The following is a 19,412-nucleotide window of genomic DNA, read 5'->3' as shown; positions in this document are numbered from 1 at the left end:
AGTGGAATTCTTGTAGGAAGACAATATGGGCATGCTGTCGGAGTAAGAATGCATGTACTCTGTGTCTCTTTTGTATGGCGCCAAGTCCCCGCACGTTCCAGGTAGCCAGCCTATATTTCCCTTTAGTGTCTGCCATACTCGGTGATAAGTGCCTCGAGAAACAGTGCCCTCAACTGCAGCACAAGTGTTATCTTCAATAACCAGGAGATGTACTTCTGCCCACCCCAAACTTGAACTCTTTTGGCGCAGCTAGAAAACATTGCTGTGCCGAACCATGAAATGTAAACTATAACAAACCAAACATTTGTGCATACGCCTTCGGGGGGTTGGCTTAGCATGTACCCTGTCCACATAGCCTTACAGTTCTACGCTGCCGGCTCAACGGCGCCGCCAGGGAAGTCTTTGCATGAGTTATATTTCTTGACTACCTCCGAGAGGTGGGGGGGCGGGGGGCATGCGCTTCCTGCTCACCCTACCAGCAATCGGCGATCTCAGCTTGTGAAGGTCAATTATGGCAGGATATTAACGTGCATCTATCATGGGAGGGACACTCCATGCCGGAGCGTGGGTTCGATCTCCAAGTGTCACAGAATGATCACCTCTCAATCATGCAAAGGACCCGCATCCTCCACCCCGCACCTCACAGCCCCATGTAAGTCACCATCAAAGGATATCAGTAGGAGATAAAGTCAAAGGTTACTTCGAATTGGGCCGTCATTCATGTCCATTATCCAGTAGTTCGTCCGCCGTTCTCGGCGTCACAGTTGGAAACGGGACCATGCTGTGTTCTAAATCTGAGTGTACTGTACTGTCTTCCGTGTTAATTATTTCGTGTTTATCTCGAAAGGAGCCCACCATGTTGACCGCTGTCATCTGGTCTTCCTTCTGCTGTGCGGTAGAGGGCTTGCGTCGTCTCTGCTGCACAGACTGTGTGGGGGAGGTTCTTCCCACACGATCCGAACCGTTCTTGGAGCTGCTGGACGCTGCCCTTTGAGCCGCCTCGATGTCCATCACCTCCAGCCACTCCTCCACATCAGTGGGGCCCTCGAAGAAGTGGGTCTTGTTGTCGTAGATTATCTTGAGGCGAGCCAGGAATAACCGGGCGTAACCGAGGTTTGCTGTCTGGAGCCTCTTCTTGACCGCAAAGTAGGAGGACCTTTGTCTTTGCACCTGATTAGTGTAGTCTGGGTATAGTGAGATTCGCTGGTTTTCATACTCAATGACTGATTTCTCCCGGGCTTTCTGGAGTAGCATGTCTCTGTCCCGATAGTTAAGGATCTTGACGATCAGCGGGCGCGGTGGCTGTTCCGGCCTAGGCCTCCCCGTAGGAATCCGGTGTGCCCTCTCCACACAGAAGAGCGGTGACAGGCCTTCTGTGTCGACATGATCATGGAACCACTGCTCCATGAACTCCGTTGCGCGGGTTCCCTCACTGCGTTCCGGAAGCCCAATGACGCGGATGTTATTGCGTCGATTACGCCCTTTGGCATCCTCCACGCGGTCCATTAGGGTCGTTACCTGGTCTTGCAGTTGCTTGATAGTTAGTGTGATCTGCCACTGTCGGGGTTATCTCCGCCAGCGTCACCCCCTGGTCTTTCACTTTGTCTGCCAATTTACAGTGGTCGGCCTTTAGTAAAGAGAGATTAGTAGTGAGGGCGCTTAGTTGTGTTTCCATTGCAAGTCTGGAGTCTCTGATCTCTTGTAGTATCAAGTCCAGCTTATCAGCTTGCTGATCCCCAACAGGAGCCTGGTCAGGTGGTGTTAGTGTGGACCCGTCCAGCATGGCCCCCGGGGCTTGTCCCGCAGCCACTGGACCGTCTTTCCCATCCAATGCCCGAGCCCCCTTCTGGACCATGATGGCCCCAGCCAGGCGTATTCAGCAGTCTGGTGTGGGTGTCTCTGTGGGGGGGTACTCCGGGCAGTTCCCCGGCCCCACCGGGTGCCGCTCTCCCTCCTGATCCCAGGGCACTATCAATGTGTCCCACCGCTTAGCACAGGGGGTGGGGGGGGTCCCCTCCTTTGGGCCCCCCCTACTGTGGGTCTCGTTTCCTGGTCGGTCGGGCCTCTGCCTCGGAGGACCAGTCAGTGGGGGGGGGGGGAGAAATCAGGAGCCGCGGCGCCTTCTCACTCACTCCCTTGAGGGCACAGCACAGGAGCTCATATAGTCCCACTATCCCCCACAGCGTCTGCAGCTAGTGTGCACCGTCCCAGGGCCCGGCCACGTGGGTTCTCTGTGTCGGTCCACTATCAATGGCGGCTCCACCTCAGGCTGTAGTCTTCCCCAGAAGGGCCCAGAGATGCGGGGAGGGAGGAAGAAATGGAGGGGGGGGGGGGGGAAGGAGAGGTCCGGGCACAATACCAGGGGTCGCCCTCAGGTGGTGGAAATTTCCCGGCTTTGTCCCCTTGATCGTATACTCTACCCAGCGTCTCTACCCAGTTCTTTGGCCTTGTTCAATACTAGGGCTTTGTAGCTGTCCCTCTTGAATTGTAGGGTATCAGAGTTTGGTCCCTCAGATATTTCCTGTTCCAGGCGGAAGATTTCTTCCTCCAGTGCCCCCTCTTCCCTGACCTTCTCTTTTCTCACCCCCGCTATTTAGGAGAGTGATTGGCCTCGTATCACCGTTTTAATTGCTTCCCACAGGGTCTGGTGGGAGCGTACAGATCCCTCGTTTTCTTGAAAGTAATGTTCTATTGAAGTTTGCAATGCTTCTCGTATGCCTGGGTTTCGGAGGTGCCAAGGATCTATGGGTGCTACTCTACCCAGTCAATGCTGACCTATCACTAGCTGGGCCCACAGTGGAGAGTGAACCAAAATACCCCTTGCCATATGTCTGATTTCCCGTATGTGTGTCAGGTTGTCCATTGGGACCAGCAAGTAATCTATTCTGGATTGGCTGTTAGCGCCAGAGTGGAAAGTGAATTGAGTTGTGTCTGGATGAAATGCTCGCCATGTATCGTGCAATCCTAGAGCCACCAGAAAGTCTGGGAGCCAGCTGTTAGCAGGACAGAGGTCTCTCGGTGGATGCCTGTCTTGGGTACTGCTGACCAGTGAGTTTAGATCCCCTCCCGCCACCAGGAGCTCCTCTGTTATCGTGAATAGCATGGAACCCAAGTCTTTGAAGGCAAGGCCCTGAAGACCCGGCGGCACATAAACCCACATGAGGGTCAACACGTTCCCCTCCCATTGCCCGGTGATGCTTATGTATATCTCCCCTGTGTCAACCCACGTGGACTTCACCATCATAGGAAAGGAGTTCTTCAACAGGATCCCTGTGCCTCTCGACCCCGAGGTGAAGCCAGAGTGTGCCACTAGAGTGTATCCCCTGTGTTTGAGGGCCTTACAAGTGTTTCCCACCAGATGGTTTTCCTGCAGCAATACTACGTCTGGGGCATGTCTCTTAATATACTGCATTATCATTGTTCTCTTCACTTTATCTCCCAAACCATTTACATTCCAGCTCATCAATTTAAATTCTTTATCCCTATGCATTTTCCTAGACATTTACGTGACATATGTATTCCCTTGCTGCAGGACTGCCATGCCTCGCTGATTTCAATAAAAACCTACAACTTTTCCTCAACCCTCCCAACTCCCCGCCCCCCTCCCTGCTCCCCTGCACTCTGGGATTGGAACTGCCCATAACTATAACAATGCAGAGTGCCTGTCGCCCGTGAACAAACTAAATGAAGAAAATTAGGGGAACAACATCCCTCTGCCCTCTCCCGCCCCCACCCCTGATACACTTCAGTCCGTATTTTCCCCTGGGTCAGTTCACTTCGTACTCCTATTCTGTTCCTATTTTCCCCTGGGTGTTCACTTCGTACTCCTATTCTGTTCCACAAGCCCTTCGTATGTGAGCCTAGGAAGTCTTTACAGAACCCAGGTCCTGTCAACTTGGCGGGGGGCTTATAAAACAACTCCAGTCCCTTTATACCTCCTAGTATCTCTGGGAGCGGTGATCCGATGTGCCTTTCCATCCGTCCGCCTCCTCCTGTGCCTCGAAGAATCTTGTTTTTTCACCTGCCTCCACCCGCAGGCGGGCCGGGAACAACATTGCATATATAAGTCCTTTATCTCTCAGTATATTCTTGACTCCCAAGAACGATCTGCGTTGCCTCTGCACCATCTGAGTGAAATCTGGAAAAAAGTCACCTCCGAGTTCTCCATTCGAATGGGTGGAGCCACTCTAGCTGTCTGTAATCTCTGTCTCAATAGTTTAGGAGTCTAGCCAATATAGTGCGGGGAGGGGGAGCCCCGGGCCTCGGTTGTCCCCCTGGCACCCTGTGCGCCCGCTCCACGACAAACATGTTAGACAAGCCCTTAGCTTGCAGTTGTTTGGTAATCAAGTCTTCCACAAATAGGTCCACCGCCTGCCCCTCCACTTTTTCTGGCACACTTAGGCACACGTACGTTGTTACGTCTACTGCGACCTTCATACTTGTTTTTTTTTGCCCTCTGTGAACTTACGGAATGCTTGCAATTCCCGGACCTCAGTTTGTAGCTGGCTAGTATCCTCTACCAGGCTAGTGGTTGTTAGTTGAAGCTGTTTATCCTTCTCTCTATTTGTAGCCAAGTCTGCTATAATTAACATGACCTCAGAGGAGATGACGTCATCCTCATTTGGCCCTCCCAACGACTTATCCATGGGTTGGTGTTGTTCTGTCATGGCCACCTTTGAGCAGGTATATCTGTCCAATTTGTTAGTTTGGGTGTTTTTGGGGCACTTGGTGTTGACATATCTATGGTGCAGGGCGGTGGCGCCGTTTGATCGTTCCACTATGGGATCAACTTCACAGGCCGTGGTGTATCCCGCCCACCGGATCTGTGTTACAGGCTCTCTCTTGCAAAGGTCAACTCCAGAGGGTTCCCAGATCTCCCTTTGTTCCCCTGCCGGTCGCTGCTTTGGGTTGGTTTTCAGCAAAGTTAATTTCTCACTTGGCCATGTCTCCTGTCTGACAACCCATTCAACTGTCCTTGGAGGCCAATCTAACACTGCGGCAGTTTCCTAGCACAAGTAATTTATTTCAGATGGGAGGCCTCCCTCTGCGTCTGTTACGCCACGATATTTGTTGGACCTCGCCTTGAGGGGTTTATGGTGCTATGGGCCCAGTCCGTAATGCCCGAGATGACCCGTGCTGGGGCCCCCTTCACGTTGTGCGCACTGTGTTTAAGTCTCCTGGTGATACCCCCTTGTCTGGGCAGAGTTAATGTAGGCTCGAGGGCCGCGCGTATCAAGCTCCTCACCCGAGCCCCAGGCACCACTCACCGCGTCTCAAAAGGGGGTGGGGTCGCACACCACTCACGCACCGGCGGGATCGCCCCTAAGGACTGTGATCAGTGTAGTTTAGTATTCCGCGATGTATCCTTCTTCGCCATCCCTGGATACGTGTTTCGGGGTATTTACCCCTCATCAGCAGGGAATAGGCCATCTTCTTATCTTCTGGGGTTGCCGGTGGCTGCCAAATATTGCCAGGTCTAGTACCACTCAGGTGCGCAGGTGCGGGGTCCCAGGCTCGTCAGCCCGACCGCTCGAGGGAGCTTTAAACATTTCAAAAGGGGGTGGGGTCGCACACCACTCACGCACCGGCAGGATCGCCCCTAAGGACTGTGATCAGTGTAGTTTAGTATTCCGCGATGTATCCTTCTTCGCCATCCCTGGACACGTGTTTCGGGGTATTTACCCCTCATCAGCAGGGCATAGGCCATCTTATCTTCTGGGGTTGCCGGTGGCTGCCAAATATTGCCAGGTCTAGTACCACTCAGGCGCGCAGGTGCGGGGTCCCAGGCTCGTCAGCCCGACAGCTCGAGGGAGCTTTAAACATTTCAAAAGGGGGTGGGGTCGCACACCACTCGCGCACCGGCGGGATCGCCCCTAAGGACTGTGATCAGTGTAGTTTAGTATTCCGCGATGTATCCTTCTTCGCCATCCCTGGACACGTGTTTTGGGGTATTTACCCCTCATCAGCAGGGCATAGGCCATCTTCTTATCTTCTGGGGTTGCCGGTGGCTGCCAAATATTGCCAGGTCTAGTACCATTCAGGCGCGCAGGTGCGGGGTCCCAGGCTCGTCAGCCCGACAGCTCGAGGGAGCTTTAAACATTTCAAAAGGGGGTGGGGTCGCACACCACTCACGCACCGGCAGGATCGCCCCTAAGGACTGTGATCAGTGTAGTTTAGTATTCCGCGATGTATCCTTCTTCGCCATCCCTGGACACGTGTTTCGGGGTATTTACCCCTCATCAGCAGGGAATAGGCCATCTTCTTATCTTCTGGGGTTGCCGGTGGCTGCCAAATATTGCCAGGTCTAGTACCACTCAGGCGCGCAGGTGCGGGGTCCCAGGCTCGTCAGCCCGACAGCTCGAGGGAGCTTTAAACATTTCAAAAGGGGGTGGGGTCGCAAACCACTCACGCACTGGCGGGATCGCCCCTAAGGACTGTGATCAGTGTAGTTTAGTATTCCGCGATGTATCCTTCTTCGCCATCCCTGGACACGTGTTTCGGGGTATTTACCCCTCATCAGCAGGGAATAGGCCATCTTCTTATCTTCTGGGGTTGCCGGTGGCTGCCAAATATTGCCAGGTCTAGTACCACTCAGGCGCGCAGGTGCGGGGTCCCAGGCTCGTCAGCCCGACAGCTCGAGGGAGCTTTAAACATTTCAAAAGGGGGTGGGGTCGCACACCACTCATGCACCGGCGGGATCGCCCCTAAGGACTGTGATCAGTGTAGTTTAGTATTCCGCGATGTATCCCTCTTCGCCATCCCTGGACACGTGTTTCGGGGTATTTACCCCTCATCAGCAGGGAATAGGCCATCTTCTTATCTTCTGGGGTTGCCGGTGGCTGCCAAATATTGCCAGGTTTAGTACCACTCAGGCGCGCAGGTGCGGGGTCCCAGGCTCGTCAGCCCGACAGCTCGAGGGAGCTTTAAACATTTCAAAAGGGGGTGGGGTCGCACACCACTCACGCACCGGCGGGATCGCCCTTAAGGACTGTGATCAGTGTAGTTTAGTATTCCGCGATGTATCCTTCTTCGCCATCCCTGGACACGTGTTTCGGGGTATTTACCCCTCATCAGCAGGGAATAGGCCATCTTCTTATCTTCTGGGGTTGCCGGTGGCTGCCAAATATTGCCAGGTCTAGTACCACTCAGGCGCGCAGGTGCGGGGTCCCAGGCTCGTCAGCCCGACAGCTCGAGGGAGCTTTAAACATTTCAAAAGGGGGTGGGGTCGCACACCACTCACGCACCGGCGGGATCGCCCCTAAGGACTGTGATCAGTGTAGTTTAGTATTCCGCGATGTATCCTTCTTCGCCATCCCTGGACACGTGTTTCGGGGTATTTACCCCTCATCAGCAGGGAATAGGCCATCTTCTTATCTTCTGGGGTTGCCGGTGGCTGCCAAATATTGCCAGGTCTAGTACCACTCAGGCGCGCAGGTGCGGGGTCCCAGGCTCGTCAGCCCGACAGCTCAAGGGAGCTTTAAACATTTCAAAAGGGGGTGGGGTCGCACACCACTCGCGCACCGGCAGGATCGCCCCTAAGGACTGTGATCAGTGTAGTTTAGTATTCCGCGATGTATCCTTCTTCGCCATCCCTGGACACGTGTTTCGGGGTATTTACCCCTCATCAGCAGGGAATAGGCCATCTTCTTATCTTCTGGGGTTGCCGGTGGCTGCCAAATATTGCCAGGTCTAGTACCACTCAGGCGCGCAGGTGCGGGGTCCCTGGCTAGTCAGCCCGACAGCTCGAGGGAGCTTTAAACATTTCAAAAGGGGGTGGGGTCGCACACCACTCACGCACCGGCAGGATCGCCCCTAAGGACTGTGATCAGTGTAGTTTAGTATTCCGCGATGTATCCTTCTTCGCCATCCCTGGACACGTGTTTCGGGGTATTTACCCCTCATCAGCAGGGAATAGGCCATCTTCTTATCTTCTGGGGTTGCCGGTGGCTGCCAAATATTGCCAGGTCTAGTACCACTCAGGTGCGGGGTCCCAGGCTCGTCAGCCCGACAGCTCGAGGGAGCTTTAAACATTTCAAAAGGGGGTGGGGTCGCACACCACTCACGCACCGGCGGGATCGCCCCTAAGGACTGTGATCAGTGTCGTTTAGTATTCCGCGATGTATCCTTCTTCGCCATCCCTGGACACGTGTTTCGGTGTATTTACCCCATATCAGCAGGGAATAGGCCATCTTCTTATCTTCTGGGGTTGCCGGTGGCTGCCAAATATTGCCAGGTCTAGTACCACTCAGGCGCGCAGGTGCGGGGTCCCAGGCTCGTCAGCCCGACAGCTCGAGGGAGCTTTAAACATTTCAAAAGGGGGTGGGGTCGCACACCACTCACGCACCGGCGGGATCGCCCCTAAGGACTGTGATCAGTGTAGTTTAGTATTCCGCGATGTATCCTTCTTCGCCATCCCTGGACACGTGTTTCGGGGTATTTACCCCTCATCCGCAGGGAATAGGCCATCTTCTTATCTTCTGGGGTTGCCGGTGGCTGCCAAATATTGCCAGGTCTAGTACCACTCAGGCGCGCAGGTGCGGTGTCCCAGGCTCGTCAGCCCGACAGCTCGAGGGAGCTTTAAACATTTCAAAAGGGGGTGGGGTCGCACACCACTCACGCACCGGCGGGATCGCCCCTAAGGACTGTGATCAGTGTAGTTTTGTATTCCGCGATGTATCCTTCTTCGCCATCCCTGGACACGTGTTTCGGGGTATTTACCCCTCATCAGCAGGGAATAGGCCATGCTGACGAGGGTTGAAAACCCGAAACACGTGTCCAGGGATGGCGAAGACAGCAAGATCGAAAGATGATGCATCGCGAACACTCTACTACAATGACCAGAGTCCTTCGGGGCAACTTCCGCCGGTGTGTGAGTAGTGTGCGACCCCACCCCCTTTTTGTAACTTAAAGCTCCCTTGAGCAGTGGGCTGACGAGCCTGGGATCCCGCACCTACGCGCCGGAGTGGTACTATACCTGGCAGATATTGGCAGCCATCGGCGACCCCAGAACACTGCCTATCCCTGCTGACGAGGGTTGAAAACCCGAAACACGACTCCAGGGATGGCGAAGACAGCGAAGATAGCAAGATCGAAAGATAATGCAACGCGAACACTCTACTACAATGACCAGAGTCCTTAGGGGCAACTTCCGCCGGTGTGTGAGTAGTGTGCGACCCCACCCCCTTTTTACCACTCACCGCGTCCCTCAGGTCCCGGCGTCCGTTGAACCACCTCTGATCACTCGCAGATGTTTGCCTCCTTCCTGGGCACCGTCTGTCCTCTGCCCTTCTTCAGCCTTCAGCTGTGCCTCAATGCAGCTTGGCAGTACAGTAGGCGCACCTCGTACCTCGCTCTCGGTAGTTCACTGCGTCTTTTGTGATTCTCTGCAGCATCAGGGCGGCGGTCCTTCCGAGTCCCTTCTCGGCCCGGCCTCCTCCAGTCAGCTGCGTCGTCTCTGGTCGGGATGAGCTCCGATGCCCGGGGTCCACTACACTTGCTGTCTCACCATGCTCTCACTGGTGCCGGGGTTATCTCTCCGCACGATGTGCAAGGGCCAGCAATCCCCCCTTGTTTCGACTCCAGGTAGGACCCAGGCGTCCTCCGTTAGCTGCCCCACTATTCCGGGCCTCCCCCGCACTCTAGTCCCCGGCTTTCTTCGCCCAGCAGACTTGGATTGGGCGCCATTGTATCTCCGGTCGCTGTGGCTCGATCCTGGGCTCTAAGTGCTCCACAGGGCTTCCGGAAGCCGATTCTGGTCTATGGGCACAAGTCTTTTTATCGTATATTTGCGGGAAGAGAGAGTCAGGCGCCGAGAGCTTCTTACCTGCGGCCATCTTAGAACCTCGCTTGGCCACGCCCCCACCATGTCCTTTTATTGTGGTGTTCCGATGCATGACATTTGCCAGGCGGTCACATGGGCATCACTGCACAAGTTTGCCAAGCATTGTTGCCTGGATAACATGGTCCGCAAAGAGGGCCTTTTTGGCCGTTCTGTTCTGCAGGACTACTTGGTTTGAGCTTCTTAGGGTGCTGTATTGTACATATAACTTCTATCTAGTGGGCAGGGCGCTAGAGGGCAGGCTAAAAAGTTGGCTGCACTGTAGTGAGGCTCCGTTTGCCCTGGAAACCACATCCAACAATATCCTATGTCTAAATGAGATGATTTCACAAAAAATAGGAAAATACAGCGGCGGAAGGTCATGAGCGATGGCGCAGCCCACTGCTGGGGAGCCAGAGCTGTCAAAATATGCGCTAAGAGCTGATGCGGCCTTGAAGCGAGGTGCGAACGGCTGGGCTGAGAGAGACCCGGGGACGGGGGCCTGCCGTCACCCGATCCGCGGCTGAGTGTGTGCAGACAAAGAGGCATTGATACCTTGCAGCCGGAGTGGACTTGCCCAACACACTGAGCAACAAGTAAGCCGCAAACCCAGCAGTGCTGCAAGGCCAGAGAGGTGCTCCTGCGTTTGAAATACGTGCAGAGATCCGAGGTGGACTTGGCTCGTGGCAGGAAAGGCAGGGCCGAGGGAGACCCGGGACGGAGGCCTGCTGATATCCGAGCTGTGGCTGAATGGAGGCAGTCAGTCGCGTCGACAAGCAGCAGCGAGAGAGGACAGGTGAAACAAACTGAGTAGCAAGTAAGCCGCAAACCCCGTAGCGCAGTAGAGCCAGAGAGACGCTCCCGCTGTGAGCCACGAGCATTCCTGGGCCTTGCGCGGCAGTATCGCTGGCGCCCTGCGCAGGTCACCGGGCAGAAAAGGTGAGGCGATTCATGCACCGCTGTTCATGCTGGTGTGCTCATCTGCTTGTGAGCTCCAGAGCTAAGCCCCGCACTGAAACATGCACTAATGGTTGAGACGGAAGGGCAAAGCACATAGTCAGTCCCAACCTCCGTGCTGATGCCGAACCTTAAGTGCAGTAAACACTCTCCTGCCTTGCCCTAAGGATCGAAGATATGAGTAGACAGGGGATTGGGCAGAACAAGTGTGGAGGTGCCATCTCCGCAAGCGCAAGGCGGAGGAAGAACAGTGCGCGGCGATATAAATAAATAATTAATAACCAAATCCTTCCCTGCCATCTTGGATACGCGCAAAGCATGAGCGACCGCCAAGTGCAGCATAATCATACCAAAGGCGGAGAAACACTGCGGGGAAACTCTGATATAAAACCAGAGATAGCACATGCTGCGCATCGCCAGAGAGTGAAAAGGCTGACCAAAGTCCCATACAGCAGCTGTGGAGATAGGACATAGTGCATTAATGGCTGCAACACACGAGCGAGAGGCGCTCCCGGGGCAAACATAATATTCATTAGATGATCTGACCCCATAGTGTGGACGCTGACCGGGAGCGTGGGAATGAGAATACAACTCCTAGAGCAGCCGCTGTGGTAGGTGTATGACAAAGAGATGATCGGATACTGAGATATAAATAAACAAGTAGCATAAACTGCTCGCTATCTTGAAGCTACCCGCAGCAGGAGTGAAAAGCTGATGCAGCGCAGCTGATCTGGGTGTGTCGAACTCACTCATTAACTTAGTGCAACAGGAGATTTCCACACGCGTGGCAGGCAATTAAAGGAGCACAACACATGGGGCCTGTGGGGACACAATTCGAGTAACAGCACGAGGCGATAGAGATGAAGGGCGAGAACGGGCCCCTCTTAAGCAGCTGCATCTGCATTACAGAGACCGGAAGAACTGTGATTTAGGAGCAAGCTGCACAACACTCTGCATCGCCTGACCACTCGCACCTGACAAGTGTACCTGGCAAAGGACACAACGCAATGGGGGAAGAGGGATGATAAACAATCCAAATTGCCATTTGAAGCCCGCAGAACACCCAGAGGGCAGCCACAGGACACTGAACAGGACAGGGCAGACCAAACTGCACACATCCTCGACGAAGTAGATATGAAAGCGCTGTTTATCACGATGAAAAAAACGCCTACCGTCCATCGAGGGGGAAAAAATGGGCATGATGTGTGCCAGAATGGATTCATTTACGCAGAAACTAGAGAAACAAGATGGGAAAATAAGCGAAGCGGAAACAAGAATATCAATGCTGGAGGACGATCAAGCGCAGTCGACAGAGCAAATTACAGAAATGGACAAATTGCTCAGGGTCATAGCGGTGTAAAACGAAGACCTTGAAGCCAGATCAAAGCGCAATAATATAAGAATACTCGGAATTCCAGGGACCACCAACACAGGGGAAATGGAGGTATACGTGGAGAAACTGCTATCTACTTATTTTAGCTTGGATGCCCTCTCAAAAATGCTGATAGTGGAAAGAGCACACAGAACACCAGCGCCAAAATCCCCACAGGTGCGCCGCCATACCCATCGTCGCGAGGCTGCTAAATTATAGGGACCGTGACACAGCTCTCTGAAATGCTAGGGAAATGAAAAAAGAGGTCTATGAGAAAATACCATATCACTATATCCTTACTTCACGCTGAATGACCAGGAAGCGCGGAAAAAGTACCTGCCGATCAAAAAAAAAATAAATGCAATAAGAGGGAGTGGAATATGCCATGCTATACCCTGCAAGTTTAAGACTCACCTACCACGGCAATCATCATATCAGCAGCACTCCACAACAGGCAGCGGAGTTTCTCAAGAAAACTGCGAAGTCATCCAAGAGAGCGGAGTATTCTACCTCGGCAGCAGAGAAGAGATGTAGAAGCATGAAGATGAGCAGTGACAGCGGGCAGAGGCAGATGTGGTAAATGTAATGGGACAGATTATAAACCTTCCCTGTAACCGACCTCGATATCTTTCATTTAATGGTTAATAACGCATGTATTGCTCTAAGCCATAGGAGGTACAGAACATAGACAGCGAGAAGCCTCCAGACATCAAACTTGCATTCCAGGGCACCCTCCTGTACACCAGATGTGCAGGAGGTTACGCCACACCCCCTAGAAAACACACCTCTAAGGGCGATCTCCTTTCCTCCACTTATGGGTAGTATATTCATGGTCTATAATTTTAACTCTCAATATGTGGAAATGTTGATTCTTTTGTTAGCAAGCCAATATGCTGCGCAAGCATATGTGGAAATTATCAATGTGAGCAAATCTGTGACTGGAAGCCATTATGAACATGATTTACCACAATACTGGCATGTAACACGGAACACAAAACAGAGGCCCGGAACAGCTGTGATGAAGGCTAAATTGGCTTACTTAGATGTATTGGGTGTGTTAAGAGGGGAGGGGTTAGTGCAGTGCAAGTTGGGGACTCCGATGTGGGAGGGACATTGGGGTAACGATGTGGGTATTAAAAAGGCAAGAAACAAAAAGGAGCAGCACACAAACTGACATTGCATGGGCACAGACACACACAGGCAAAGCATATGCATTTCTCACTATTATGTAATGGCAAACTGTAAGAGTCCAGGGCAACAGGCTGCAAGAGTGAGCTTGCTGACCTGGAATATTAGAGGATTAGGAGACCCTAGAAAGAAGAGATACATTGGCCTACATGGATAGACACCACTTGAGCATAGCCATGCTACAGGAAACGCACAGAATCCCCTCTAAGGTGACAGTTTGCAGTGCGGTGGGCCTCCTATAGATACTTCTCCTCGTACTCTGCGTCCTTGCGTGGAACAGCAATTCTCATTAAAAAAACAGTGCCATATGTGGAGGAAGGATCCTTAACTGACCCGCAAGGGAGATATTGTATGACTTGGAACTGACTGGCGACAGAATCCATAAACTTAGTGAGCAGTTATGTCGATGATGAAGAGTTCTTCATTAAACTATGGGCACAGATAACGAGCATAGGCTTGACCCATCTAATATGGGGCGGAGACTTTAACCTAACACTCTACCCTCCCTGGGACCGCTCGAATCAATTGCCACATCACTACACCAAAGCACAGCAGATAACAGAAAACCAACTAGTAGAGGTCTGGCGTCATCAGCATCCTGATCGAAAGGAAGGAATGTTCTACTCGTTAGTACATAGTAATTGGTCCATATAAGACATGTGCTTACTTCTAAAGATAAAACGGTACATAGTCTTTCCACATTTCATTTATTGCACACTCACTCTGATCATTCCCCAGTATACAGGCAGCTGAACACCAACCCCCCCCCCCCCCCCCCCCCCCCCCCTCCCCAAGGTATTCTGAACCGACCCAGGACGTGGCAATTGCAAGCCACAGCATTATTGGATACGGCGTTGAGGGCAAAATTCGAGGAAGCACTAAAAGAATTCCTAAGAATCAATACAGACTCTGTACCCTCATTAGCTACTGTTTGGGAAGCATTGATATATGAAGTTATGTATTGCCAAAGTAGGGGGTATCCTTGGAGACATCAGAACACCTCTTAACGGCTTAGAACTTAAACTTAAAGAACAGGAAGCGAAAGCACGAACAACAAACGTGAGCTCTGCACTGGCAAACATAAGAGAGCTGCTGACGGAATACCAGGCTGAGGCAGAGCAGAAGTGCCTATTTCAAGGTATCTATCATACTGCAAGAAGGTATGCAGAAAGGGAAAGACCTGGCAAAGCCCTAGCTGACACCATAGACCCCCTAAAGCTGCGAACTATGTGCTGTCCATACGTGATAAGGAAGGCGGGGTGCATAGGGACACCTCTGCTATAGTGGATATATATTCACCTTGCACTATAAAGCGTTATACTCAACACGCAAGGCTAGCTGAAACGGGGCTATACCTGGACCAAATAGAGTTGGCCTGGCTAAGTAAAGGGCAAAAGTAATTTCTCACAGCTGGCATAACTGTGAAGGAAATAAGAGTTGCAATAATACAAATAGGGAACGGAAAAGCTCTGGGGCTGGATGGCCTCACAATTGAGTTCTACAAGGCATACGTAGACCTACTTGCACCATTTCTGAAACATATGTACGAGGAAGTAGGCAGACGGGGATGCTACCACCAACCATGAGAGGGGCCATGATCGTCTCACTTTTAAAGCCTAGCAAACCTCCAGACTGCACAGACTCCTATAGGCTATCGTCCCTGATCAATTGTGACGTAAAAATGTTTGCCAAAGTTTTGGCCAATAGATTCGGCCTCTTGATGTCAAACTTGAGTTGTCCAGATCAAGCAGGCTTTATACCCAGAAGGTCCACCTTCCATAATTTGCGCACATTATTCCTTATCATGCATGACGTAGACCAGGATAAAAAAAAAAGCGGTGGAGGTCTTCGTAGACGCTACCACAGCGGTTGACTCTTGGAATGGGAATATTTATTGGCAGTTTTAACGCACATGGGGTTCCCGCCAGGATTTCTAATATGGATAAAATTGCTGCATCATAAACCCTGCACCGCATTGCTATTGAATGGAGAGCGCACTCTGGCTTTCAGCATATCTAGAGGTACAAGGCTGCGGTGTCTCCTATAATCCCTGCAGTTTGTGATCGCAATGGAGCCGCAGGCGGCTATACTTAGGCAACATCACAAGAGATATGCACTAGACTATCCTACGAGGCGTGTATTTATTTTGCTATATGCGGATGATATAACACTTTATATAAGGGACCCTGAATCAGGGCTGAATGAAATAATCCACGAAATAGTAAAGTTTGGTGCATACTCTGGGATCACCATAAACTGGGGGAAATCACAGATCGTGCCGCTTACTCGAAACACTGCATCTTTAACATTGTCAAAGATAAGGACGAACTAATGAGGGCAAACTATGGTAAGATCCTGAACACAGTAGAGGAATCTATAACCAGATGGATTGCCCTGTCGCTATCGCTAGCTGGCCGAGTCAAATTAATGAAGATGGTCATCATGCCCAAATTCATATATTAATGCATGAATATTCCCGGCTCACTAGGCCGGCCTTTTTTTAATAAGGCTTAAGAGTCTGCTAATAAGACTAGCGTGGGGCGGGAAGCAATCCTGGATTACGTGGAGTACTCTCACGCTGCCGTTTGCGCAGGGAGGATTTAAAGCACCAGATCCCAAACTCTATTACCTCAGTGTACAAGCTCATTATGCCACATACTGGTTTAAACCCCTGCCGTTTATGACGCACCTAGCGTAGTGGTGGAACAAGGGTATATGGCGCCCTTCCCCCTAACCGGGTCCCTAGTGTGGCGCGCTAGCGCAAAAAGTTCACACGCTCCCATTATATATTCCCCGCTACCTCCACTAAGGGATCAACAAGGTCTACCAGTCACACAGGAAGGCATATGCAAACACATGCTCCCACCTAATTCTAGACCCTATGCCATTTGGGAACCTTTCAGAAATTACCTTCAGCGTACGAATGACACTGAGATGAGCACATAAGGGTTACTAGTACAGGACTGCTGGTCAGTAGGAACAACTGGACAATGTAGATTTAAGGGGTAGACGGGTGAGAAATAAAATGTGCTTTTATGTACAAATTGCCTAAATAACAAACCTAATGTGTACTATAGACACCGATCAAATACTCTCAGAGGTGCTGTAACTAACTGCAGATATGCAATGTAACTGGATATGCTTAATAAGCATTGTATGTGTTGTATCTTTAAAAAAGAAAATGCAAATAAACTTTTGAGAAAATAAATACTTCTATCTGGTGGGCATGATTATTATGTTGTAACAAACATGGATTTTCATTGTTTAGGGCAGCTCATCTGTGCATGAGTCCTCTAGATTTTATACTACGTTTTGTGTTTCTGCTTAAAAGGATATACAACCAATGTTAAAGGTCAAGCTTTGGGGAATGAAATGTGCACCCACACAGAGTGCTGCTGGCTATATTTGAACCCCACGTCTCTTTTTTCATTTCTAAGTCTGGCCTAGTGCCTGCTTTACAAGGTTGAACCGCTTCCTGTTTTCTCCCCCAGTATATAACAAAATACGTACCTGTAAACTTTGAAGGCTTATTCCATGTGTTTTCAAAAATAAAACATTGTTATCTTGTCAATACCAGCCCTGTTGGCTTTGCCACTCCTTGTTAAAACATCGACTCTTCACATTGAAGCCTTGAACCTATCTCCTTTGCCCAGGTTTCACCTCTAGATTAAAACCTTATTTAGTCTCTGTGGGGATACACTCTGAACTATACAAGGCAACAAGTGGTATCTGAACTGTGAAGACCTTTATACCCACACACATTGCTTAAGCCTCAATCTAGTGTTGCTATTTGTGGTGCAAGACCATATTTTGCCAGAGAGTGTCACCTATGCACGTATCTTTTACATGGGATATGGCTCTGTGTCAGTTGTTTGTTTTACTCTTTTGCTTCTTCACTTTATTTGTAGTATCATGAGTTAGAACCACCTGTGGTTCTATTTGGAGTTTTCTAATGTGGGAACAATTGTCTTGTGTTAGATTGGTTTAATCACTTTTTTACTATTCATTTTTTCAGATGAGGTTGGGGCTTTGGTGTTTGATGTTGGGTCCTACACTGTGCGAGCCGGCTATGCTGGGGAGGACTGCCCAAAGGTAAGAGGTAATTTATTTTGATGAAATGTTAAGGGTAAGTTGACATTCATTTTAACATGGTCGTGTTGGAACTTGTCAGCCCTGGAAGTCTTTTTGTATTTTTACATTTTACTTTGCCCTTATGTTGCATTATAGGTTGACTTTCCCACTGCAATTGGAGTGGTGTTGGACAGGGAAGATGGAAGCACTCAAATGGAAATAGATGGAGACAAAAGCAAGCCAGGAGGGCCTACGTACTTCATAGATACAAATACTCTTCGGGTTCCGAGGGAGAACATGGAGGTCATCTCACCCCTAAAGAATGGAATGAGTAAGTTGGTTTTAAAGATCTATTGCTACTTGTATATAATTTGTTAACTTAATTGCCTATTGAAATTATTTCCTTTAAGCATTGTACTGATGTATTTTCTCGTGCACCCAAAAAAACCATAACGCCCCGCTAAGTATTTCCTTTGAAGGTAGTGAAATAATAATAATAGTGAATTAGAATGGATTTTGGGGATAAACAGCTTTTCCATATTGGCCAATTACGTGCTCTACCAGCATACACCAATCGATGTCCTTCTTCCACTCATTCAATTGCGGGGCAGACTCTGCACTCCAACTCTGCGCAATATTGTGGCGGGCCACCATTAGTCCCAGTGTCATCAGATCTGGTCCATACAGGTGAAGCTAGTTACCTCCCAAACATTCAGGAGGCACCATTTGGCTGAGGCCTCCATGTTGCCCCCAATCACAATATTCAGACTGTAAACCACTGTTTTGCAGCGTGAATCTTTCTGGATTCACTATGCTGTGCATTATTCTGCGGTCTTGAGGTTGGGTCCGGAATTGTAGTCTTCTTTTTTTTTTTTTCGTAGCCCAGGTGGGCGTTGACGTCCCACCCTTTGGTGTATTTCCGGTGATGTCTGCACGCTTCCTGTGGAAGCACCCACTCTTGGGTGCCATCTTCAGATTCTTTTTTCCGCGGTTGGGTCTGGATCGTTCCCGAGAGGGCTCCAGACATTTTTGGAGAAAAAGAAGAAAAGACGCACTTTTTGGACGAAAAACATTGGAGAAGACTTCAGGAGACTAAATCATCGAGAAGATCGACGAGAGAGGGAAGAAAGTTCCAGAACTTCGATTTTCCATCGAGGAATGCGAGCGCAGGGGGGCCCCTGAACGCATGAGATGTACAAGACTCCTTTCAAGTTCTGCGCGAATTGCCACCACAAGTACGCACAGAAGGACCAGCACCCGGTTTGCAACCTCTGCCTACCAGTAGACCACGAGAGCAGCGGCTGCTACGCCTGCTCCGTTTTTACGCCGAAAACTCTTCGAGTTCGAGCGAGACAGAGAGTAGTCAACGCCACAATGCAGGGCAAGGGCCAGCCTCCATCCCTTCGAGACCTGGGCCTATCTTCAGACGAGGAAGACAACAACAACAACAACAACGCCGCCGACGAAGACAGCTACACGGTCGTAGAGACCGATATTACGAAGACTCCAAAGAAGGTAGGAGACTCGACGGCCACTAAAGCCCCGAGAGACCAGGAGTCTCGAAAGATCGAGGGAAAATCCTCAAAAGCTTTGGCGCCCGCACCTAAACCCAGGCCCAGCGGATCCTCTGAGAAGTCCCCGGCACCGAGAGCTGAAGAACAGCTAAAGCCGTCGAAAAACGTCTCCGAAAGGAATGTCCGACGCCGAGGGAGAAGGACCCGAAAAAGGCCCCAGCGCCGACGCCGAAGATAAGCTCGTCGCCGAAACCTTCGCCAAATATTGGTTCGGCGCAAAATTTACCGCCTAAGAGATCGGCCGACCCATTAGACGCAGATCTGGCTGCCGAAATGGAGATGAAGGATGAAAGACTACATAATCCCAACGAAGTCCAAGCCACAGGTGCATGAGGAGGTCGAGGAGGAAAAGGATGAAGTCGAGGAACAGTCGGGGAATGTCGAAACATTCGAGGAACCGGACGAAGACTAGGCCTTCGACTACTATGAGGTG

At 50.8% G+C, this 19,412-nt stretch overlaps 1 protein-coding gene across 1 annotated transcript in view; it reads left to right on the top strand.

Annotated features, from left to right (window-relative positions):
- Positions 1-19,412, top strand: part of ACTL6A (actin like 6A) — a 134,884-nt gene that overhangs the window by 27,981 nt on the left and 87,491 nt on the right. Inside the window, exons 2-3 of the mRNA XM_086944375.1 lie at positions 17,350-17,426; positions 17,562-17,736. Coding sequence (XP_086800501.1) covers positions 17,350-17,426; positions 17,562-17,736 — 252 coding nt within the window. The remainder of the gene's footprint in view (positions 1-17,349; positions 17,427-17,561; positions 17,737-19,412) is intronic.

This window comes from Lissotriton vulgaris, chromosome 11, assembly GCF_964263255.1.
Source record: "Lissotriton vulgaris chromosome 11, aLisVul1.2, whole genome shotgun sequence".
In the NCBI taxonomy this organism is placed as follows: Eukaryota; Metazoa; Chordata; class Amphibia; order Caudata; family Salamandridae; genus Lissotriton; species Lissotriton vulgaris.
The sequence above is the reverse complement of the archived record's forward strand: the minus strand, read 5'-3'. Positions and strand labels throughout refer to the sequence as shown.